The sequence below is a fragment of the Sinocyclocheilus rhinocerous genome, unplaced genomic scaffold (assembly GCF_001515625.1).
Source record: "Sinocyclocheilus rhinocerous isolate Xijiao unplaced genomic scaffold, SAMN03320098_v1.1 scaffold273, whole genome shotgun sequence".
NCBI lineage: Eukaryota > Metazoa > Chordata > Actinopteri > Cypriniformes > Cyprinidae > Sinocyclocheilus > Sinocyclocheilus rhinocerous.
In genome coordinates, this window is record NW_015656360.1 from 1,263,538 (window position 1) to 1,288,911 (window position 25,374).

At 40.4% G+C, this 25,374-nt stretch overlaps 1 protein-coding gene across 1 annotated transcript in view; it reads right to left on the reverse strand.

Moving 5' to 3' along the window:
• LOC107720016 (G patch domain-containing protein 8-like) overlaps positions 1-25,374 on the reverse strand; it is a 45,645-nt gene that overhangs the window by 7,649 nt on the left and 12,622 nt on the right. Inside the window, exons 3-8 of the mRNA XM_016527587.1 lie at positions 13,778-13,850; positions 3,743-3,810; positions 3,563-3,649; positions 2,882-3,025; positions 2,594-2,724; positions 9-2,504 (exon numbers count right to left, since the gene is read on the reverse strand). Coding sequence (XP_016383073.1) covers positions 9-2,504; positions 2,594-2,724; positions 2,882-3,025; positions 3,563-3,649; positions 3,743-3,810; positions 13,778-13,850 — 2,999 coding nt within the window. The remainder of the gene's footprint in view (positions 1-8; positions 2,505-2,593; positions 2,725-2,881; positions 3,026-3,562; positions 3,650-3,742; positions 3,811-13,777; positions 13,851-25,374) is intronic.

A 25,374-nucleotide genomic window follows, 5' to 3' on the forward strand; every position in this document is an offset into this window, starting at 1 on the left:
TGTTTCGGGTTTGTGTGCGGGAAGAGGACCTTCTTGGAGACTGGGAATGGTAGATTCGTGACTGGTTGAAATTCTGCCGCCGTGTCGAGCTGTCAGATCGCCGGCTGTGACCGTGCCGATGTGGAGAGCCCTTGGTGGAGCTAGATGAACGACTAGCAGAGCTACGGCTGCGACTGTAGCTGCTGCGTCTGTAAGAACGAGCGCTGCTACTCCTACTACTACGACTGGAGCTGCGACTACTGCTCCGTTGGTGTCTCCGCCGATCATGCTTCCTGCGGCTGTGTGAGCGTGAACGTGAACGGGAGACCTCCTCTGAAGAAGATGAGGTGTAACGTCGCCTGTGAGATCGCCCACTATCACGCCTTTCATAGTCTGAGTCTGATGAAGGTCTTCTTGATCTGCGGCGACGGTCTTCATCACTGTAGTCACTATAACTGTCTGAGTAGCTATGGCTATGGCGACTGTAAGCACTGCTCCCTGCTGAGGAACGTTCAGAGCTACTCGAGCAGGATCGACTGCGTGACTTTTGACCTCTGTGACGTCTATGTTTGTGGTCTCCTCGACGAGACGACCTACTACGTGTATGCCCTGATCGTCCAGAATCGTCACTGCGGTGTCTTCGCTGCTCACGTGGTGGCGTGGAGCGACGGCGAGCTGGTCTAGAACGTTGAGAGGATGATCCACCATCCTCCTCACTGTCACTACTTGGAGGTCGACCTCCACTTATGCTCTTTTGTGCTGAGGCAGAGCAGGAGGCGGCAGGTGTGTTGGTGTCAAGTTTAAGACGTTTAGTACCATTGTGTTCCTCTGTAGAGCTAGGCTTTCCTGCACTGCTTTCCTCAACTCCAGACCACTGAGACATTTTGTGGGAACGTTTTCTCTTTCCTCCTTCATGGGATGTGCTTATTCCCGATGACTGAGCGGTGGCTACTCCATCTTTGTCATCCTTGTCTTTCTCTTTTTCCTTACCGTCGCCTCCCTCTGCTTCGATGTCATCAGTGCTATGTGGTTTATTTTTGCTTTTCTTTCTTTTGCGTTTCTTTTTCTTTTTAGTTTTCTCTCCTGGAATCTCTTTTTCTAACTCCCCCTCCACTGCTGCTTTTTCTTTATGTTTGGAACACTTGCTTGACTTCTTGTGTTTCTTTTTCTTTTTCTTAGACCCTGCAGACCCATCATTACTTTGTAATTTCTGCTCGTTGTTCTCACTCTCAGCACCCTCCTCTTTCAAGGATGGTTGTTCTTTTTGAACTGTACTGGGTCCTGCAATTGTTGTAGCAGTGCAAGTCTCTCCACTAGTGGCAGGAGCACTGTCTATGTTTTCATGCTTAGACCCCTCTCGTCCATCAGTGCTAACTGGCTTGGCAGGTTTGCTGTTTTTGCCTGCCCAGTTTCCTTTGTTTCTTGACAGTTTGAAGTCAAAGTAAAGAGGATTACAACTGTAGGAGAGGGATGGCTGTGCCTTAGTAAACTCCAACAACTCAGAAGGCCACTGCAAGGTGGTGCTTTCATCCTTACTTAGCACAGGAAAGAAAGGCCCAGTTGGCATGCGGGGACCTGTGTCTGTAAGCTCGGACATTCCTTGCTTGGGATCAGCTTGTTGGGATGAGCTATCTACCACTGCTGTATCACCTAGCCCTGCCGGTGTACTACTTGATTCTTCCTCTGTCTTCAATTTAGGTGATGTGGGAGAAGGATTTGTGTTTTGTGTCAGTGCAGGTTCCTTCTCCACATCTTTTTCAGATGTGCAGCTACTGACTTTGATATGTTTTTTCTCTCCGTCATTACCTGCTGGTGCCTTCTCATCTTTTGCTCCATCCACATCCTCCTCCTCCTTGCTATCACACTGGTCTGAAGCCTTCATGAAAAGCAGAAACTGGAAATGCGGCTTGACCCGACAATGTGCAGGTGGTACATAATGGTAATATTGTGGCTCCTGTCCAGAGTAACCTTCCTCCTTTCTCATCATCATCTTCAGTTTGTTCAAAGTCGAGGCCAGGGCACCTCCATCATCTGGTTGTGACTGCTCTTCCTCACACTCACCACCACTCCCACCACTTCCACTACTTCCACCTCCTCCTCCTCCTTCTCCTGCTTGAGGGATATCAGTGGTGGATGCCACACTTACGTCCTCTCCTCCAGTCTTTTCTCCTCCCTCTTCCTGACCTTCTTCTCCTTCCACTGTCTCTTCACCATGGTCTGCAAACACAGCTGCAGCCGTCTCAAGTTTGACTGGGGCTTTCTTAGCAAAAGAGAAGGAGACACTCACTTTGGGAGCCTGTGAGCCTCCAGAAGGTGTGGGCGAAGAGCTAGTTTTGTTAAAACCAAAGCTGATGGCAGGGCCTGTTCTAGGGGAGCCTTGGCCACTAACACCACAGATTCCCTTATCTTCAATAGCCTCTGTGTTGGTATCCAATGTCATAGGCACACCATCCATGGAGTCTTCCCCCTTTTCTCCATCTACTGCCACTGTGGTAGTTTTAAACATAGGACCACTACCAGGGACACTGCAAAATAAAGTAAAGAATGAGACCTTGCGCTACAACTGGCAACACTTCCTTAAAAAACATTAGAAGACAGACTCAATTTTACATACTGGTCTTGCTGTTTCTTCTGTTCGGCCAGTTCATGAAGCCGCCGCAACATCTTCTCCCGTTTCCTGCCATCCTTCCTGGAGCGAGAAAACACATTCCGAGCAAACTCTCTCTGCTTCAGCTCCTTCAGTCTCTGTAGGATTAAACAGAGAGGAATAAGAACTTATGAGATGTAGCGTCACAACTTAAGACAACTTAATATTTGAATGTGAAGAAAATTATTCCGTGTTCAAATTTGTTCAAAAGTTCATGCTGTTAAGTACAGTCATACCAATGTGAATCTCTCATACCTGCTTGTGTGCATGATCGTAGGAGTTGATGTGATTGTCAAACTCCTGATGTTTCTGGTATTGCTTATCACACAGTTCACAGTAGAAATTGGCCCTCAGGTCCTCTAAAGCTTTAGCTATGGCTTTTTCCTTCTCCGCATAATCCTGCAAAAAAACAGAACAACTTATCATGAAATATTAATGGTCTGAGGTTGAATGGGTATGGAAAACTTACTTGCATATTTTTTGGTATTAGTGGTAAAGGTAAATGAACATGTATAGTCATGTACTGCATATGTAGGATAATTTGTCAAAAGACATTGAGTTTGTGTGAAGGAGAATGCAGCATACATATAAACATGTTTATAACCTCAAACACTACACAGCTTTAGAGAGAGACACACTTTGCTTAGGTTACCCACAGTTATCCTCAATGATTTTTTTTATGTATGTTTGCTTGTATGTGGTTGAGCTGCAGTGGAACAAGAGAAGCTTTGTATCTGTCCAAGGGTAGTGACTGTGACAAATCGATCTCAAACATTCACAGAATTTTAACTAGATAAGACTCATAGCTACTCTATGACAAAACAGGGAATTGGGGAGGACTGGAAAGAAAGAGAAATTATGTGCATAGGTTTGACAATTTTTTTTAAAAAATGACAGAAAAGGGCAATGAACAATGTTGCGGTTATAGAATCTCACCTTGTATTTTTGACGCAGTTCCTCCGTGTCTACTTTTTCCACTTCCAACACCCGACGCTTCTCTGTGGCATCTTCTGCATAGTCCAGCTGTGGGCACACACATACACAAAAAGGTTAGAGGGGCATACATTAATATTAACATTAAGTAAGAAAAGAAAGCAGAAACAACAATCTTTTCACCTCCATTTCCATGCGCCCCATTCCCATGACGTCATATTTGAGGATGATGGGCACAGGGTCAGTTCGTCCTATTAGGTTAGGGGGAGAGGCAGAGAGAGAGAGATAGGACAGAGGTTAGACTTTTGTTCAGATACAAGAGAAAACTCAGGGCGGGACAGCCTGCTTAGAGCACAGGGTGCTGGGTTAGAGAGACTGCCTTCAAGTGCAAGAGACCAGAAAGCTACAGTGAACCAAACTCTAGCCATTCTCACAGCTTCATGTGCAGCTCTCCTCTAAAAGGCCATTCCAGGTGCTGCGATGTGATTGTAACTAAGCCTAGTTTTAATTGTTTACCATTTGAGTTTGCAGCCAATTTATTTTGTAATGAACTGCATACCCTGAAAAAGTGTAAAAAGCTTCCATTGAAAGAAGCGAGGGACAGTAAACAAGGAGGGGAAGGTTGGGCCGAAGTTTTCACTGAATTTGCCACAGCGTCCCTACAGTGGCCTGCTTAAGGAGGTCTTTTTCCTTCCTTTCTTACTTCCTCAATTTTTCTGTTATCTCCCTCCCTCTCTTTTGAGCCATGTCTCAATGCAGTATGCATTTTGTTCTGTTCAACTCGTGTTCTTAACTGAGATGACAGGGAGGCATTTGGGTTGCCGGAGGGAGTACTTAAGAGAGGGGGGAGGTATCAGCATTCACTGCATCTTTTCACAGCATTGCGACGACACTGATCCACAGTGTGCCTTCCATATTACTCTCCTCTTTACACTCATTTATTTAGTTTTTCTAGGTTTGAACCCTCTCTGAGCTGCTCATCAACTGATTTTCCTACCTGACTGCAGGCCACACCTGGATGCAAATGAAGGTTTATGACCCATATGATATCCTGAAATAGTACTTTGTTTTACTGATAATCAAAGTCTGTCATGTTTTATATACACAAGCTGTGAAAAGACCTAGATCAGAGGAAAAGTAACATCAGAAAAATGAACACAAATCAGAATGAAACAAAAGAAAAAAAGGACAATCAAAACTACACTGAAGATTGACACATAATTGCTTAATCCACTCATAACCAGCCAAACGAAGCAGAAAGAGAGAGAAAGAAAGAGACACAGGGAGTGAGGGAAAGACAGAGAACAGAGAGAATAAGGACACAAGCACTGAGCTACAGCAGCAGAGTGACGTCAAAGGCCAGAGGTTGCCATGGTGACAGTGCAGGTTTGGGGAAAGGATGTACTTACCTGGGAGAGTGTGGGAATGGGGTGGGGATGGCAAACATACAGACACAGAGACAGGAAAGGCAGGGGGTCTCAAATAAAGGAGAAAAGGCACAAGAACAGAAGTCATACTAATTTGCGTCTGCACAGGCTAGCACCATGGTCACAGTTAATCAGACTCCAATCAGTCATTTGGATTTCAGTTTTTATTTCTGTCAGTCTTCCTCTTTTTTGAAAATTTTTTGGGGGGAGTCGTTCAAGTTAAAAGCAGGATCAGTTCATACCCTTGGGCTGATCTAATGACAAAAGATAAGAAAAACTTCTGAATAATACTGGAAGTAACAACACAATAAAGGGCTAGGAGCTTTACACATCCACAAACCAAAAAGGTTGGTATTAGTTTTTTTTTTTCAGATTAGATGGATATTTAAAGATGTTCATTTTTAATAATATTGTAAAATGTAATTATAGATAATACTTAACCATTACCCATGTACATTATAATTGTGTGATGCCTAAATACACTGATTTGACACTGACAAAGACTATTTTTGGTGTAGATTTTCAATATTTGCCATAATATGAAAATAATTATTGGTCCATTGGTACTGGCTATAATTTTACAATCAGTTAATTCCTATTGCATGTAATCACATGGTTTTATCAATATAATGATTAAAAAAAAATTATGTACAACTTTAACAACAAAACAGAAATCCTGAGGAACTTCGAAAACTGAGTGAAACATAAGCAAGTATCTCTGCCTTAACACTCACCCTGTTGAACTACCAAAAGAAGAATTGTACGTCTTTCACATTTCTCTAAATTAAAAGGAATTAAGGCATCGGTAATGCGAATACATTTTGAGAAAGCTGTGTTTAAATCATGATAGATAAAGCATTAATTCCTAGCCCTTGAGCAGAAAGATCTGCATTACAATTTCGAAACTTAAGGCTGTCTAATTTGTGGCAGAGAGAGACTTGAGTTTCAGCCCAGTGGTATAATTGTTCCTGTAATGAAATGATAAAGGAGCGTGAACGATAAGGGCCTGATGGGATTCCAGCCCCCACCAGAGCTTGCGGGAAAGTGCGCTGAGGGATTCATCCTACCACCAGGGTGCACAAGAGCATTTCATAACAAAACAGAGAAACTGTATATAACAAATGAGCCTCGTATGAATTAGATAATAACTAAACAATACTGAGGCATCTGGTTATAGTGTCTTGTAACATTCTACCATATATAATTGGAAACATGGAAATGTCTTACATCTTCTTGTAATGATTAATATTGATTATTTCAGAGGGTTGTTTGAGAATTTTCCCTAAAATGTAGGTGGGAATCCCAAAATCAGGCCCCCCAAGTCAACGATCTCAATCCTTTCCCTTCCCAACAATCTTTGGGAACAATGTTAGGTCAAGACTAGCATTATGCATTCCAGTGAAAAAAACATAACGAGACTGGACGAAAAGGGTGCAATGCAACAAAAAAGGGGAAGTAAATCTAAATATCCCCCAAAAAACTGAAAACAAACAGAATGAGAGTGTTCTAGAAGAGTGCATATTGAACAATAAGAGACGGGCAGCAGAATGAAGACTAATACAAAGAGAGGTAGAGACAGTTTAAGCCTATTAAACACTGGTGCTCTGATGATGAGAGTCATATCAAAACAAGAAATGGGGGAAGTAAAATCAAACAAAACAAAAACAAAAAAATGAAAGCATAAATCAAATCAAAATAAAATAACCAATTCAATCGGGGTAAAAATAACATTTACCACTAAGTTTACCATCAGCACAACATGGCCAGGATCATAATGCTGCAAAAAAGAAACACCAATTGGTTAAGCAGGAAGATTGAGGCACAAAGAGAGCGTTCAGGGGTAAGGGGTAAAGGATTAGGGGTCGGGTTTGGGGGCAGGGGCTTTGGTGTACCCCCTAGCAATGGGCCTGGGTGATTACAGGGATATCCTCTCACCATCCCTGACACTCATTCTCTCCTCCTCTTTACTGCTGATTTCTGGTACTATAATTTCAGGCTTCCGGGATCCTCCACAACAAAATAAGGAGGACACAGTTACTATTTTCAGACTTCCCTCTAAAACAAAGGTTTTCAGAGAAAAACCTGAAAACTGGTTCTAAAGCGGTCTGCTCTCTCATTTCCCTCTCTTTGTTGATTGTCCTTCAACAGGAATGTATCAACCATTACTCAGTCCAAAAAATGAGCACCCTCCTCCCCACTCCCTCCAATCCCCCATGCGGGTCCAAGTCTCCGCATGAATGTGCTTGAGCCAGAGAGGCCGTCGTATGCATACTTCATCACGCAGCTGTACGAGCTATGAGAAGCATACGCTGTGAGTGAGCTTTTAGCAGCGCATCGGTCTTTAGAGGACTAGATCGGTTTCACAGCCGTTTTCATCCATCATCTTCATTTATCTAGAATCAATTTCAATCTGTTTTGTGGTATGATGCATTGCTTAAAACTCAGTTTCACAAGACTGGGTCTCTACAGCCAGCATGCTCTGCAGGAGAGGGGGAAAGAGATGGGTCAGGTCAGGTGAGGTTTTCATAAGTAAGTACATTTATAAGAGGAGAAGTGGGATGCAGGTGGGATGGTGTGAAGACTTCTCCCTGCAAGCTAAAACACCTGAGCCCCCACCCCTTGTTTTGGTGACACACACACACACACGCACTCAGCACATACAATTTCCACTCCCACATGTACCACACATTCACTTCACAAAAGTGGACGCAGGCAGATAGACCGACTGAAGGCGGAAGGAGGGAGAGAATGGGCAGGAGATTGAGGCTCATTCTGGCAAGCCATTCAGGGGAATCATGGGAAAGAGGCAGAATCATATTCACAGCCAATCAGAGGGCCCCATCTCATGTTCTCAGCCAATCAAAACACCCCCATCGCAGCCAAACATACATTAAACTAATATTTACAACTATTCTAACATGGGTGAATTCTGAACACAATCAAGAGAAAAAAAAATTGACTATTAATTTCTACAAAATACTTTACTGATTCCATTTTGGTATGAGATTCAAATCGTAGCGCTGGTATTTTAAGCAGAGCATTTAGTGATTGTAAGCGTAGAGAGAAGAACTAAGAGAAGCCGTTAGGCTACACTGTAAAAGGGGGAGAGTTATTACGTATTATTTCAAGAAAAACCATCCACACACACACTTATTCAAACATACACACAAACATACAGTGGGGGAGGTCCTACAAACCTTACCTAAAAAACAAGAGTAAAAAAAGAAAGAAGAGTAAAAAAACAGAGTCAATACAATGGAAACTCAAAGCATTGGGGAGACATTTCAGTAAATTCACACTCAGTACCAAGGCTCTCTCCAAAAGAGAGAGAGAAAAGGAAAAGGATAAGGTTCAAACACCATGGCATGAGCACCAGAATGGGTGAACAGACGTGTTTGTTTGTTTGTGTGTAGGTTTGTGCATGTATGCAGCAGAGCCCTTTGCACTAAGAGGGAGTGTGTTTTCAAATAGTTCCCGACATGAACACTTGACTAGGTCAAAACGCATACGCCGGTCACTTTCATCTGAGAAAGCTTGACTCAGTTTCTCCTTAGTTTCCACAAAAGTGATTTGCGTGTAATTTGGTGCGCACACTTTGCACAAGCTCTCACTCTGCCCCTCCCCTCGTTTCTCTCCTGCAAGATGGAACTAATCTTCTTCCTCAAGCTCGCTGGAAGCTCTAGGACTTTATCTGATCTGGAAAATCTCTCTCACTGCAAATAAACTTCAGCCACTCCCTGTCTGCTCTGTGTATTAAACACAAACAGTATGATGACAGGATGACGACAACCAAGAAAGGACAACACTCTGATCTTTTGAGTGTCTTGCCAAGCTACAAAACAGATGGGCGGTGCCGGTGAGCACTGGCAACATTCCTAATCTGTCACACACTTGACTTAGCTGGGATGACAACCTCTGGCTACGGCTACTTCACCTGGGTTCTAAGAAAGCAGCCAATGGAGTGTGAGTTGCTACAGCAAAGGCCAAAAAGAGAGCACCCATTCTGGTTTCTGCTGTCACCGCTTAGGGAAACTCTGTCTCTGTGTGAAGTAGTACTGGCAATATAAAATTAAAGAATACTGAGAACATCAGAATGATTTTATTGGCCCACTAAGCTTCCTAATGGGCAAATAACCTCTTTCTACTGCGGCTTATGACTGAGAGTGAAAAAAATGAGATATTTTAGAAGTGCCTCTGATTTAAACCTCAGCAGAAAAAATAGCAATGCTAAAAATGCTAGTTCCTTTTAAACCATTTCAGAGCAAATATCAATATATATTTTGATCAATATTCTGTATACAAACCACACACTGTCTACTCAAATGTTTGGAGTCTGTAAGTTTTTCAAATATTTCTTATGCTGTATTTATTTGAACAAAAATACAGTTAAACAATATTGTGAAGTGTTATCATAATTTATGACAACCGTTTTCTATTTTAATATATTATAAAATGCAATTTCTTCCTGTGATGGCAAAGCTGAATTTTCTGCAGCCATTACTCTTCACAGATCCTTCAGAAATCATACTACCGTATTGGCCCGAATATAAGACGACCCACCTTTTTCCAGCTGTACCTTTTGGAAAAAGGCTTTTTAAAAACCAAATCTTGTTTTTTCTCAGTAAAACACATTTTGTCTTCAATTATTTTCATATTGCATATTTTTCCTATTTTTATTTTTGTTTTGAAAGTATGGTAAAAACTGGTAAAATGTACCAACAATCACATTTAAAAAATATACACTTTTTGATATACCATTAAAAAAAACAAAACAGGTAGCCCATCTGAATTAGAACATTTAGGCTATCCATCTATTAGTAGCCTACCAAAATCTTATTAACAGTAGAAGTTCAATCTTACTGTAGTCTTCAAATCTGGGTACTGTCTTACGTTTTAAAATCACAAAGGGAGTTTGGTGCCATCAGGCTAACGTGACAGTCACGACTCATGCAGCTGTAAGGTTTTCTGCTTCTTTTGTTTTTACTCGCGATCTTTACAACACGCATTACATTACGTATTTCATGGCACACTCGTTTTATGCGGTTTTGGCGCCACCTATTGTTGTGGGTGTATTATTGACATGTCAAAGTCTAGACCCTGAATATAAGACGACCGCGTTTTTTCAGATGTATTTCCAAGAAAAAAACATCGTCTTATATTCGGGACAATACGGTAATATGCGGATTTGGTGCTCAAAACATTTCTTTTTATTATTAATCTTGAAAACAGTTGTGCTGCTTAACATTTTTGTCGAAGCTGATACATTTTTCAGGATTTTTTTATAAACGAAGTGCAAAAGAAAAGTATTTATAAAAATATTCTGCAACATCATAAATGGCTTTACTGTCACCTTTGATCAATTTATAGCATCCTTGCGGAATAAAAGTATTAATTTCTTTCATAAATGTATCCTGCTATTGTTATTTTTCTTACTACGGTTGATATGTTGAGGGAAGTGTTCACTGAAAACTATAAAAACAGACATGATGCCTTTCCCATTTATGCACACTCAGTACTGAATTAAGATCTTGGGCTTTTACACAACGCGGACTTCAGCACTTGCACAGAAGATCTTAACAGCTGCAGGGCAGTGTCTAGAGAGTATGTGTGCATGTGTGCAATAAAAGCAGTCTCTAGGGAGAGAGGCACAAACTCGCCTGATGGGCCAAATGACCTTGCAAAAGTTCGCTGACACAAACCTTTACCGTTAACTTTCAACAGCGGTCCCGAGTAGGGCTGGGTATCGTTCAAAAATTTTCGATATTGATGCCTTGATTTCGATACCGGTTCCTGAACGATACTTTTTTCGATACCAATTTTATGAAATAAATTTTAACAAGATTACATTATCTTAAAAAAAAAAACGTGGCTTTATTTTTCAGCTTGTTGATGTTTATACAAACTCAAAGACTCATCTCCTGAGCCACTGCACAAAGGAACAAAATGTAAGCTAACCAACACAAATGCAAAATAAGTGCAAATAGTTTTAATAAAACTCAAATAGTCTTCAGTTTACACATCTGTTAGGCTACATTTACACTAGTGCATGTTCGTTTTAAAACGCATAGCACAGCCTCACGTGTGAGCCACATCTCTTGAGTGTAACCCAAGGCCTGGGGTTGGGTGGGTGGGGGGATTTGAACGCGATCGATTTCGAAAGCGAAACCGTAAAAACAGCGCGCATAAGAAAGCGATTGCATGCTTTTTGCGAGCGTCTGCAATGGCACGCGATCACAGATTGCACGCTTCCCACACGAATCTGGTGTAACCTGTGTAAACTAGTAGGTGTGTTCGACTTGACGCGGACTGACTGTGCAGACCGATCGGTGTATTACAGTACCACGAGCTATTGAGAGCAGACTGCTCCGTACGCTTTCGAATCGCTCTCGCGGATGTCAAACACATATCGATCTGCGCCACACCGCTTCTAGTCGAGCACACCTAGTGCTGCAGGCTTATTGGCCCACGGACGTTGACGAGATTAACCCCTTAAGTATCGAAATTTGGTACCGAACGACGAGATGTTTTTCGATACTCTATGATATCGAGGCAATTCAGTCGGTGCCTAAAAAGTATCGAACTCGATACCCAGCCCTAGTCCTGAGAGAGCCATTCATATTCCTATCATTGATTTCTGTCAGAGCAATTTCTCTTTGAATCAAAACCTTCTGCTAAAACGATCTGTAAAGGTCATTGTAACAAGGCAGCTGCGTTTGCCTTCTTTCACCTTGTGTTGAGAACAGATCGTACTGATTTACATGTGGGCAGATCAATTTACTGAAACATGAGGGTGTTTTCATGTTTCTGTGCAAACAAACAAAACCTTCAACACACTCCAAAGTTGTAGTGAGAAATAAAGGGAAAGAACAAAAGAAAGAGATCAAGACCTAGAACATCGCAAATCTTTCCTCCTCTTGAAATGTGCTCAGATATCTAAAAATCCTTTCAGGCTATAATACACTACATTTTATTCTGCACTTACTATTAAATTGATGCACTAAGAGGATGACGCATGCTAGCATAGCATTCCTCATTGTGTGCTTTATTTCCTGTAGGCTTTGCAGCGTGACTGCAGCACACATGCATCCTGAGGAGGCGATAAGATGTGTGCGTGTGTCTCAGAAACTCCTGATCAATTTCTACACAGACCTTGGTTTGCCAATGATTGCATCAGCATGAGGTAATGACCAAAAACAGAGCGGTCTATAGAGGTCTAACGTTTCTGTGTCTTGGGGGAAATTTAAGCATCTACTCTGTCCTTGTCCAAAAAAGACACTCCCTTCCAAGTAACTGTGTTTCCTTACTCATATACTGTGACTTTTGCTCACAAGTGCCAAACTGTTACAATTTGCTTACGAAAAGTCTACATTAAACCTTACTCTCTGTACATTTCAACTCTGCTTTTTGCGCAACGAGAGACAAAGTGATAGGGAAGAATGGCTCATGTGCATGTTATTCTACTTTCTCACACACATGCAAACCAAACAACAATTGAATGCAGACAACAAGACTGCATGAATACAGCATCTCTGACATTCTGCAGGCCACAAGTCAAGTGCAGGGGAGAAAGTAAAGGGGGAACTGGGAGAGGACAGATGGAAGGAGAAAGAAACGAAAGAGCTGATCTTCCTCAACGAAGGCACTACAAAAGAACACAAAGTAAATGAATGCCTTTACCTTGTTTGATCAAGAAGATCTCATGAGTGTTTGTGTTTTGGTTTCTCTTTGATCCTGGGCTACATAAAAACATGTCTGTCCATATCAGGGATGTTCATGAGTAATTGAGCAGTCAAGTAGTAGAAACACTTCCTACTGAATCAATGCCTTATTTTATTTTTTAAATCTCAATTCTGTAATGAATAGGCTACTTATTTTAAAATGACAATTGAAATCGAACTCTCCTAAGCTGTTCAGAAATGGTCTCACTTTGGCTGTTCTGTGAAGTAGTGGTCGCACCTTACGTATGTGAAGTAGTAACAATAAAATTATGCACTTTTTACCCTCCTAAACTGGGGTAATTTTGCGACTGTTTCCCCTGAATTCCCATGAATCATTTGCACTCTGGATGTTTCAAAGTTGGGTTTGTTCAAAATTGTGGCCGACACATAGATTAATATTATTCATATTAACCAAAAAGTTGTGTATGGGTATTGGGTATTTACCAATTATTTCCCATGGTTGCTTAATTTTGACTGAACAGTCAAGTTATGGCTTTTTTTTTTGTAAGAAGTTTATTGTTTTGCTTTTTTGCATCTAAAAAGAAAAGTCATCAAGTCTGAATGACTCCGATGTAGGAAACCATTTTCATTAAATAATCAAAAATGTAAATGGTCAAAAAATATCCAAACAGCCTAGGAGGATTAATTAATCAATATATAATTTTGTGTGATTTTATAATTTTGTCAACTACAAAATTACTCAAATGCCCATCTCATGTCCATATCTACTGTAGACCATAATGCTCCACAGGAAGGCTAGTACACTCAGTGCTTATCTGATGCCACCCCATGGCCAAGTTACCAACTCCTTCCTTTATCCATCGCACCCTGTCTTCCCCCATTCACTGTATATATAAACACTACAGTCCAAACAAACTCATTCCTCACATAGACATTCATGTCAGTACAAATGAGAAATACAAATGGGTGTGCTGGAACAGAATAGAGAGAGATCAGAAAAGAAAGAAAACATTTTTACAACGGATCAAACCATAGGGCATCGATGCTGTTGGGTGGAAATCATGAGAGAGAAAGGGAGAGACTGAGTTTGACAGAGAAGGTTGCTTGCTTACCCTGCATGGTTTTGCCCAGGCCTTGACCCAACTTCCAGCCATGTTTCTGAAGGAGCCGGTGCCCAATGTTATCCTGATGTGAGGAAGAGAGGAAAGAAAGACCACAATATTCCAATAATAAGAAGTGCTTTCCTCACACACACGCGCACACTCACTCAGTCACAAGTACATGTGGTAGCCAGTCAACTGTCAAAACATCTTCACTCACTGTCATCAACAAAAGCAACATCTGCTACACTTTTAAACTCCTTGTCAGATGGGGAGAAGAAGGGAGAGAGAGGGAGGAAGAACAGAGGGAGATAGATAGAAAGAACAAGAGGAGGAAAAGTCTCTGGGCTCTGTAATAAGGCACATCTGTTTCTGTGCAGGATTAACTGAACCCAACTTCATACTAAAGTCTATAGTCTGACATCTAATCTATATCTTAAATGGGGCATTTCTCAATAGAACTAGTGGAGGTAACAGCTAAAAGAAAAGCGATGTAAACACTATAGGGCTGCACGATAAATCGCATGCGATATTTAACGCGCAGCTTTTCAGTAAAGCCATTCTGTAATCAGCGGTAAATCTCCATCACGTGCGGGCTTTCACATGGAGCAACATTAACTACACAGAGCCGTTGTTCACCGACAAGCTGTGCAAAACATGCGCAAAATATGATCGTGATTTTGCGCAGCTTGTCATTGAACAACGGCTCTGTGTAGTTAATGTTGCTCCATGTGAAAGTCCGCAGGTGATGGAGATTTACCGCTGATTAAAGAATGGCTTTACTGACAAGATGCGCGTTAAATATCGCATGCGATTTATCGTGCAGCCCTATAGTGTTTACATCGCTTTTCTTTTAGCTGTTACCTCCACTAGTTCTATTGAGAAATGCCCCATTTAAGATATAGATTAGATGTCAGACTATAGACTTTAGTATGAAGTTGGGTTCAGTTAATCCTGCACAGAAACAGATGTGCCTTATTACAGAGCCCAGAGACTTTTCCTCCTCTTGTTCTTTCTATCTATCTCCCTCTGTTCTTCCTCCCTCTCTCTCCCTTCTTCTCCCCATCTGACAAGGAGTTTAAAAGTGTAGCAGATGTTGCTTTTGTTGATGACAGTGAGTGAAGATGTTTTGACAGTTGACTGGCTACCACATGTACTTGTGACTGAGTGAGTGTGCGCGTGTGTGTGAGGAAAGCACTTCTTATTATTGGAATATTGTGGTCTTTCTTTCCTCTCTTCCTCACATCAGGATAACATTGGGCACCGGCTCCTTCAGAAACATGGCTGGAAGTTGGGTCAAGGCCTGGGCAAAACCATGCAGGGTAAGCAAGCAACCTTCTCTGTCAAACTCAGTCTCTCCCTTTCTCTCTCATGATTTCCACCCAACAGCATCGATGCCCTATGGTTTGATCCGTTGTAAAAATGTTTTCTTTCTTTCTTTTCTGATCTCTCTCTCTCTATTCTGTTCCAGCACACCCATTTGTATTTCTCATTTGTACTGACATGAATGTCTATGTGAGGAATGAGTTTGTTTGGACTGTAGTGTTTATATATACAGTGAATGGGGGAAGACAGGGTGCGATGGATAAAGGAAGGAGTTGGTAACTTGGCCATGGGGTGGCATCAGATAAGCACTGAGTGTACTAGCCTTCCTGTGGAGCATTATGGTCTACAGTAGATATGGACATGAGATGGGCATTTGAGTAATTTTGTAGTTGACAAAATTATAAAATCACACAAAATTATATATTGATTAATTAATCCTCCTAGGCTGTTTGGATATTTTTTGACCATTTACATTTTTGATTATTTAATGAAAATGGTTTCCTACATCGGAGTCATTCAGACTTGATGACTTTTCTTTTTAGATGCAAAAAAGCAAAACAATAAACTTCTTACAAAAAAAAAAAGCCATAACTTGACTGTTCAGTCAAAATTAAGCAACCATGGGAAATAATTGGTAAATACCCAATACCCATACACAACTTTTTGGTTAATATGAATAATATTAATCTATGTGTCGGCCACAATTTTGAACAAACCCAACTTTGAAACATCCAGAGTGCAAATGATTCATGGGAATTCAGGGGAAACAGTCGCAAAATTACCCCAGTTTAGGAGGGTAAAAAGTGCATAATTTTATTGTTACTACTTCACATACGTAAGGTGCGACCACTACTTCACAGAACAGCCAAAGTGAGACCATTTCTGAACAGCTTAGGAGAGTTCGATTTCAATTGTCATTTTAAAATAAGTAGCCTATTCATTACAGAATTGAGATTTAAAAAATAAAATAAGGCATTGATTCAGTAGGAAGTGTTTCTACTACTTGACTGCTCAATTACTCATGAACATCCCTGATATGGACAGACATGTTTTTATGTAGCCCAGGATCAAAGAGAAACCAAAACACAAACACTCATGAGATCTTCTTGATCAAACAAGGTAAAGGCATTCATTTACTTTGTGTTCTTTTGTAGTGCCTTCGTTGAGGAAGATCAGCTCTTTCGTTTCTTTCTCCTTCCATCTGTCCTCTCCCAGTTCCCCCTTTACTTTCTCCCCTGCACTTGACTTGTGGCCTGCAGAATGTCAGAGATGCTGTATTCATGCAGTCTTGTTGTCTGCATTCAATTGTTGTTTGGTTTGCATGTGTGTGAGAAAGTAGAATAACATGCACATGAGCCATTCTTCCCTATCACTTTGTCTCTCGTTGCGCAAAAAGCAGAGTTGAAATGTACAGAGAGTAAGGTTTAATGTAGACTTTTCGTAAGCAAATTGTAACAGTTTGGCACTTGTGAGCAAAAGTCACAGTATATGAGTAAGGAAACACAGTTACTTGGAAGGGAGTGTCTTTTTTGGACAAGGACAGAGTAGATGCTTAAATTTCCCCCAAGACACAGAAACGTTAGACCTCTATAGACCGCTCTGTTTTTGGTCATTACCTCATGCTGATGCAATCATTGGCAAACCAAGGTCTGTGTAGAAATTGATCAGGAGTTTCTGAGACACACGCACACATCTTATCGCCTCCTCAGGATGCATGTGTGCTGCAGTCACGCTGCAAAGCCTACAGGAAATAAAGCACACAATGAGGAATGCTATGCTAGCATGCGTCATCCTCTTAGTGCATCAATTTAATAGTAAGTGCAGAATAAAATGTAGTGTATTATAGCCTGAAAGGATGTTTAGTAGGGCTGCACGATAAATCGCATGCGATATTTAACGCGCATCTTGTTCACCGACAAGCTGTGCAAAACATGCGCAAAATATGATCGTGATTTTGCGCAGCTTGTCATTGAACAACGGCTCTGTGTAGTTAATGCTGCTCCATGTGAAAGCAAGCCCGCACTGGAGATTTACCGCTGATTACAGAATGGCTTTACTGACAAGCTGCGCGTTAAATATCGCATGCGATTTATCGTGCAGCCCTAAAACACTACCAACCTCGGAGTCTACTAATTCACTTTCAGTCTCAAAGGAAGGAGGCAGGGACATACGGTTATATACATATCATGACAAAAATACATATATAAACCGTCTCAGGGAGGGAGATTAATACACAAACAACTAAGGGGGAAGTAACGACACAGACATTGAGCTTGCATACACATAAAAACCAAAAACTTTCACAAGCTTTATGCGAGTTCATCATCATGACAAGAGGCACAACAAAAAAAAACATACAGTATGTAGCTGTAACGAGAGCGAAAGGAGATCGAGGAGCGAGACAGTCAGACAGTTAGATCGATAGATTTATGAAGAGACAAAAAGTAAAGTGGAGAGAGAGGGAGGCCTCAGGTTACCATTGAGAGGCCCGATCTGCATGTGGGTGAGTGCGTGTTTGCTTTTTACATACTGATCTGATGCTTCATAAAAAAAAAAAAAATGAAAAAAAAAAAACAGGGTATAGAAATAAAAATATGAAATGCAAGAATAAAAAAAATTCAAGCTTAAAATCATGGCAAAAAAAAACAAACAAAAAAAAACTTATCTGATCCAAGCATAAAGAAAAATAAAAAATGTGTGCATTGAGAGAAAAAAAGACTTATCTACACACACCACAAATAAAGGTCATTATGAAACAAAAGAAAGAGATGAAAACAAAAACCATTAACCAGCATGCAGCTTTTTGTTAAACCACTTTTAACAAAAAGAAACGGCGGTGTTAGTCATGTCTGTTTAGTAGTAGTAAGCATATACAGGGAGGGAGAGGGCAGCAGAGAGCTCAGGATGTTGTTAGAGATGAGGCCGAGCATACAGCAGTGATGCACAAGGTCATCTGAACAGATGTCACAACCTACAGAGGGTGAGCATAAGATGGAGCAGCCATGAGTGTTGTGTGAGAGGCGATGACTGGAGCAAGAACTAGGTTACAGCATTATGGGTAGGGAGGGATTGGTCACCCCCACAAGACACACCCACTTTCCATTAGCACTGCCGATTGTTTGCCACACTCTTCAGCAGTTTGGCCAAATTGGATGCTGAATATATATATATAACAATAAAATCAACAGTGTCACAGTCTGTTATTAGAGAACCATGAGGCTTGTTTTAAGTAGCGCTTCAAATAGCTACTCCATTTCTTTTTCTTGCTTTGGTGTTAAGATTGCTACTGGGATTTGATCATATTTGTCCATTTATTTAATGGGGTTATTGCAACAGGCCTCCTGAAAAGTCCCTAACTCGCTTAAGGGTTGGGTTATGATTACATATGTAAATTACATTTCCTCTGAGCACTGCTTTTTGCATAACTAAACCTTTTTACGTTCATTTTTATTTGTATAAAAACTAACATTTAAAAGTTTGGGGTTGATCATTTAAATGTTTTTGAAATAAGTCTCTTATGCTCACCAAGACTGCACTTATTTGATCAAAAATACAGTAAAAACACTAGTATTGTGAAATATTATTACAACTTAAAATAACTACTTTAAAATATAATTTCTTCCTGTAACGGATTTCATTGACTTGAGTGATTATAAAGACAGTAACTGTAACTATTGTGAGTTTAACAGTAAAGGCCCGTTCACACCAAGCACGATAACTATAAAGATAACGATAAAGACATAGTTCTAAAAATCGTTCTCAATATCAAAGAATAGCAGAGTCCACACCACAACTATAACGATAAAGGCACAGAGAAACGATATCGTTGGAATCACTTCCAGAACGATTTTTTTTCCAGCTGATGAACGATAAGAAATCAGGAAGGGGGCCAACACTTTTTCACACCACTGTAGTTCTAAAAATCGTTCGTTCTCAAAAAGAATAGCAGAGTCCACACCACAACTATAACGATAAAGGCACAGAGAAACGATATCGTTGGAATCACTTCCAGAACGATTTTTTTTCCAGCTGATGAACGATACAAACATTGACAGCCAATCAGAATAAATCCTGCTATAACGAGCTCGAGAATTTAAAGCGGCAGACGCACGTGCGCTTGGAATAAACAGAAGATATCGTTCGCTGGTGTGGACGCTATTATAGTTATCTTTATAGTTTTCATTCTTGGTGTGAACGGGGCTTTACTATCGTGCAGTAACTGATAGTAAAGAGGAAGAGATGATTGGTTCACTGGTGCTCCGCACTACCACTTGTACTGAGGCGCCTGCAGTGATCTGTCATACTACATTAAAGAGCGTAAAAATTGTATTTATTGTTTGAATTTAATAATAAAATTGACAAAATTTGAAAACAGACTTTTTTCATACCAAAACTAACGAAGCATAAATCTTGATATAAGTCTTGATATAAAATCCCAATTCTTTTGAATGGTAGTGTGTATCTCAAAACAACTAGTAATATTGTTTTTATATATATAAAAAAATAAATAAAAGTATTGTCAAAAAGCAGAACTAACAATTACTAAAAATCAATTCTGCATGTTGGTTATCATACCCAACATTCAGTATCTTGTTGGTCATACAGAATGAATGTTGGTCGATCTCTCCTTTTACATACCTTAGAATAATCTATATTGAACAATAGTGTTAAATCTTCAGTTCATTTATATCTCAGCTCGAACGTTTGGTTCATACCTGCATATATTTGTATGTGGTGATAGAACATGGAAATGTTTGCTCCAGATGGTTAGAGCATGGGGAGCTGGACTAATGCTCATCTTGTACAAAATCCCCTTTGGGCCTCTGGACATCCAAACACTTCTGTGCATGTTCTTCCGTTCAAATTACAGGGATGAAAAAAGGAACAAGGCCGTGTGATAACGATCATTTCCTTTTCTGTATTTACAGTCTGCAGAGGAGGCCACAGAGCGCACATCAAAAACCAGCATATGGCCGATTACAGCAAGGGACTCGCATGTGCCTCTAAAAAATACGACGGTAGAACAGAATTAATCACAAGACACATGAGCTCACTGTTTACAGACGAGAAGACAGACCGCAGCATTGAAAAAGCGCAAGTCCCAGGATCTTTGGTTTATCAGCAGTGCAGATGCACTTGCAGTAAGCCCAGCCCAAAAGGCCTGCAATGCAGTGGCTCTGCAGCGTCCTCTGCTAACAACACACAGCATTTCATCATTCTGAGGACTGGAGGAGCATCTAAACAGGGTGTGCGTTGAGCTGACCTCACATTACCTCTTCCTGCTGAGTGGAGCACTTTACATAGCAATCGTGAACTCCTCTTTCCGAAACAGGAGACCATTAGATCAAGAGAAACAGAACTTGATGAAGAGAGCTGTCTTTGTTTAGTCTAATTCTTCATATTAGCCAATCATAATCAGTCAAACGTGGCCAGAGGCCAATCACCGGCCGTGTGAATGGCATGTCAGGCAGACGTGGGAGGCGGGTGTGTTTTGTGGAGACAAACGGATGAATGCACTAAAATAAAACAGACAGATGAAGAGCAACAACGCCGAAGAATCCAACAGCAGTGCAAGTGGAGTGAAAACATGTCCATACGAACCTGGCTTTTAAACTCTGGGCTGTCAAAAGAACAGTCAAACGTCACACAAACTGAAGAAACTGGCCAATCTCTACAGCTTTCTACTGGTCACACTGTCTCTTTGATCCACTACATTACCACAGTGAATTCACACAGCTACACATTCACTAACTGGCAGTTAATTCATATAAAATGATTTTAAAAAAAACAACAAAGAATGTTATAGTGTCCAAACAGATACACTCCCACAAGAAAAGTGTGAAAGAGAGTGATGTTATCAACATAGTAATAGCAGAGAGTGAGAGAGGGAGAGAAAGGTGGAATTAAATTAAAACAGGACAGAGATGTGCAGGGCAGCGAGTGGATTTCCATTTGTGACAGCTTCATTAAGACTGACTTGAAATTGAGTCTCGGAGAATGAGATCACACTAAATTTGACATTTTATATTTTGCAATACTGAACCATGGGAAATTCACAATAGTGTCGTTACAAAAACATGTCATCTTATAAATAAAATGTAAATAAACGCCTATTTCTGTTTCTGTCCATGAAAATGTGAAAAGTCTATGAAAACAGCATTTGCTCTCTCGATTTGGAAATAAAAACCCCATTAATAACATAACCACACTAGGAACTAGGAATTGTCTCAGTGACCAATGGAAATGTCAAATCAAATAACTGTAAGAGTCAGTCAGTGGTGGCTGATGATGAAACCCTTTGTACGCTACAAGCCAGAGAGATCAGAGCAGGAAAGTGTTAACAAGTTAAGGTGAGGTAATGGGGCAGTTGAGTTTTTTTGGGGGGAGGGGGGTCAGTGTTTGTTTGGGGACCTGGACAGCTGGTGTTGTGTCAATGTGCTTATGGAAGAGAGGGAAATCTAACACATTCCCTTCCTTACCACCACAAAGTGTAAACTGCTCAGTACCAAATTTGAAGATAGCAGAGTGGCTTTTTAATGTCACAATCACTTCTCTGTCTTACGCATAGTGGCCACAAATGTGCTGTATTTCAGCCATAATTTAATGTCTGAATGTAACCGCATTTGAGAGCAAAATATCAAACCAAGAGAAATCTGAAAACAAATGATGGTAAAGCCAGGTTAAATTTTACTTTTAACAAACTACTCATTTGCAACATATCACTGTATGATTTAAAACCCAACAAACATTTACTTAAAAAGTGAGCTATGTTTCTTAATGCATACCACTTGGTTTGATACAATATTTTTTTTCCCCATACTATGGAAGTCAATAGAGACCAGCAACTGTTTGGTTACCCATATTCTTCAAAATATCTTCTTTTGTGTTCAACAGAAGAAAGAAACTCTTGATTTGGAACAACTTGAGGTTGAGTAAATGACCATTTTCAATTTCTGGTGAACTATCCCTTTAATCCTCTTAACTTTCCAATAATAAAAAAAGATGATATCAGATCTCAGCTATCCGCTTGTTAAGACTGATGTCACGTGTAACCATTTCGGGGTCCTAGCACTGTATCAGATGCCAAAAGCAAACAACATATGTTGCTAATATACATATAATATACATGTGTGCAATACTACCAAAATATCATGATCCTTAATGTTATCTCCATACTGAAATCTCTGTTGGCCAGACAGAGTGATTCATCTTTTCTGAATCGTTAAAATATTGGTGACTGGGATGTCGTAAGCCAAGATACTTTGAGTTTATAAAAGCTTAACTTAAATGTGTGCTATAAATAAATTGTCCTCATTAACGGCTATTGGGATAGTATTCTCAACTGAAATGGAGTGGAGGCTTGGTCCCGGAAACCGTATTTGTTACATCACAGCTTAACAAGTAGATCTACAGTGCTGTCTCGGAATGGCAAACCTTGACCTTTCTATCAGAACATTCCTGGGTTTAACTTTCATACAGAAGATAGCCAAGTGCTTCATTAAGTGAATGTGTGTGCATGTGGTTGCAAAGCTAAACTGTGTGAAGTGAATGTTTTAAAGAACGCATGCGTCAATTTCTGGTCTGTTAAGCGGTAAATTGTTGTACCAGTGAGATATATAATCATAGTCACTCATGAGGGACATTTACCCAGTCAGTATTTGGGACTTACTAACATTTTTACTGTTTTATTGTCGTTCAGATACGGTTGCTATGAACAAGAAACCAAAGACAATTGACTGAAATAAATAATCAAACATGGGAACCTACACAACACCCGAAAGACTTATAAGAAACGTGTCCAGCCGCAGTGCAGGTTTATCCCTCCAATCTTGATTAATGGATGGCAACTCTGAAGGCTTCTTTTTTATATCTAATTTTCATTTCATATTTAAGTGTAGAGTGCAATGTTTGGGTCTCACCCAGACCACAAAAATCCAGTTGCTATTGCTCCAGGGAACAATAGCAACTGGATTAAAAACCTTCAGAAGTCTCACAGCTCATATCACCATCGCTGTTACCAGAACCCTAAAAGAAAACGCACTTACTGTACGACATGACAGACAAGATTTCCAGTGTGGTTCTCTTCACACAGGAAGGTTTACTGAGCTCACTTTACTGTTGTCCTGAACATTTAAGGGGAGGATATTGGTTAAAAAATTATTTCGCAACTTAACCAAATTGTGTGAAAATAACCACATGTAGCAGTATACTACAACACTGACAATTGTATTTTCTGCTGTATCAATGTAGTCATTTTGAGTTTCCTACAGTAGTCAAAGTGAAACCTCTAGAGAAGTCAGTTACATAACAATCAAAGCTGCGATGCGTGTGATTTATGTGATATTTGTCATTTGACTCTGTCACTGCCCAGGGCACATCTCCTTGGGTTAGGGGACGGGAGAAAGGAAGATGAGTGTTGAGATACATAGTAAGATGAAGGGGAGTGTGTGTGAGAGAAACTAATGCTACTGACTTAACATGCAAACAGACAAACAAAGGTGTTGAGAGAGCAAGAAAGAAGAGGGAATGAGTAGATAAAAGCATATGGGAAAATAACAAAAGATCCCGATTACCACAGACCTCTAGCTGCCTACAGATCACACACAATGATTGGCAGAGAAGGGGCATGGGGAAAAACAAGAGCATGGCAAACACAGCGCTCGAACAAGATGCACACACATATATGCAGCGATGGCTGTCACCATCCACGGACCAGCTGCTAGGACTTCTGCGATATAAATACAACACTGCTGTTTGGTTGAAAATAGCCCTGACACTCTAGATCTAGTACAGGAAAACGGGTGGCAAATAAATGAAAGCTCATATGTTGTTTTGTGATTATGGAAACATTAGGAAATGTGTATTATCTGAGTGTAAAAAATTGATAGTGATAGCCATCGTTTTCTGCTGTGTGTAGCGTCTCTGCTCTTCATGAACACTGCGTGTGGCAGCTCTATTCTCCACACCCCTCCATAGACAATAGTGCAGGAGCAGGAATCATTTGGTTCAGGCAGACAGCCAGGCTACCTCTCCCGCTCTCTCTTATGTCCTTCTGACCCGCAGTCTGGGATGGTGGCTGCTCTAAATAATACAGAATAGATCTGACCATGAGATCCACACACACATGCATATATGTATATACATACTTATCTTATTTTAACATCACTTTCACCATCTCACACTCAAAAATGATTTTTTTTAGCCAGTCTGCTTAGCCCATTGCACTTGTATTACTTAAATTTTCACTTTATCCTATGCCAAAAATAAATATATTTTTAATTTACATATATAAAAATAAATGCTATTTTATGTGATGCAATTTGTATTCACAATTTTTAAACATGTTATTTACCATAAAACTAAATAAAAAAAATTAATCAAAATACACACAATTTAATGTTAAAATTTTCCAATAATTGCTGGCTCAATTGGGACACTCTCACATGTTTTCCTTATTGTTGAGCCATGATAATAATGCACATGGAGAAATGGTCCTTTCAATATAAACAGATGGTTTTCATTAAACAGATGACCTGCTTTTAAAGACAGGACTGCAGATGTTTTATATGTGACAAAAAAACTCTTAGCCATGAAAGAAGTCAACAGCATCTTAACTTAATTTTCATCTATATTACAAAAAGGAAGAAAATTGATAATAGAATAGAAAGTTTCAGGGAATTTACCTAATCATGTTTGCATAAATTTGCCTTTTTCATGGGGTCTGAGTGTAACTGGAGCAGAAAGGACAACATGGAGGAGGAGAGGCATCAGGCATGCAAGCCCCTGAAATACAGAGCGAACCAGAGGAACGAGACAGAGACGAGAGCTGCCTGCAATATTATCTACATGCCTAGTCAGCGAAAAATGCAGTCCCAGTTGCACAAGCACCATGCCAGCACATAATGACAGAGGGTACTGTACACCGAATCACTGTGTTGGAGAGACAGAAAGAGGGACAGAATGATGAGAGAGACAGAGAGATAGTGAGAGAGACAGAAAGAGAGAGCAATAGAGTAGAGATGAGAGACAGCGAGAGTGAGAAAGCATTACAAGGAGCCCCTAAAGAGACAGGAGGAGGAGAGCAGATGGTGCAGATACAAACCGGGTCAGAGCTGCTTAGCTAATTGGGGCCAATTCGCTGCAGGAGAGAAATGTCGAACACCCCAAGTTGTGTACAATACTGAAAATATCTGAAATAAACTGTCCTACACAAACACTTACACAAAAAACAAACACACACACACACACACACAAGATACTGGGCACTAATGTGTTCATAAACA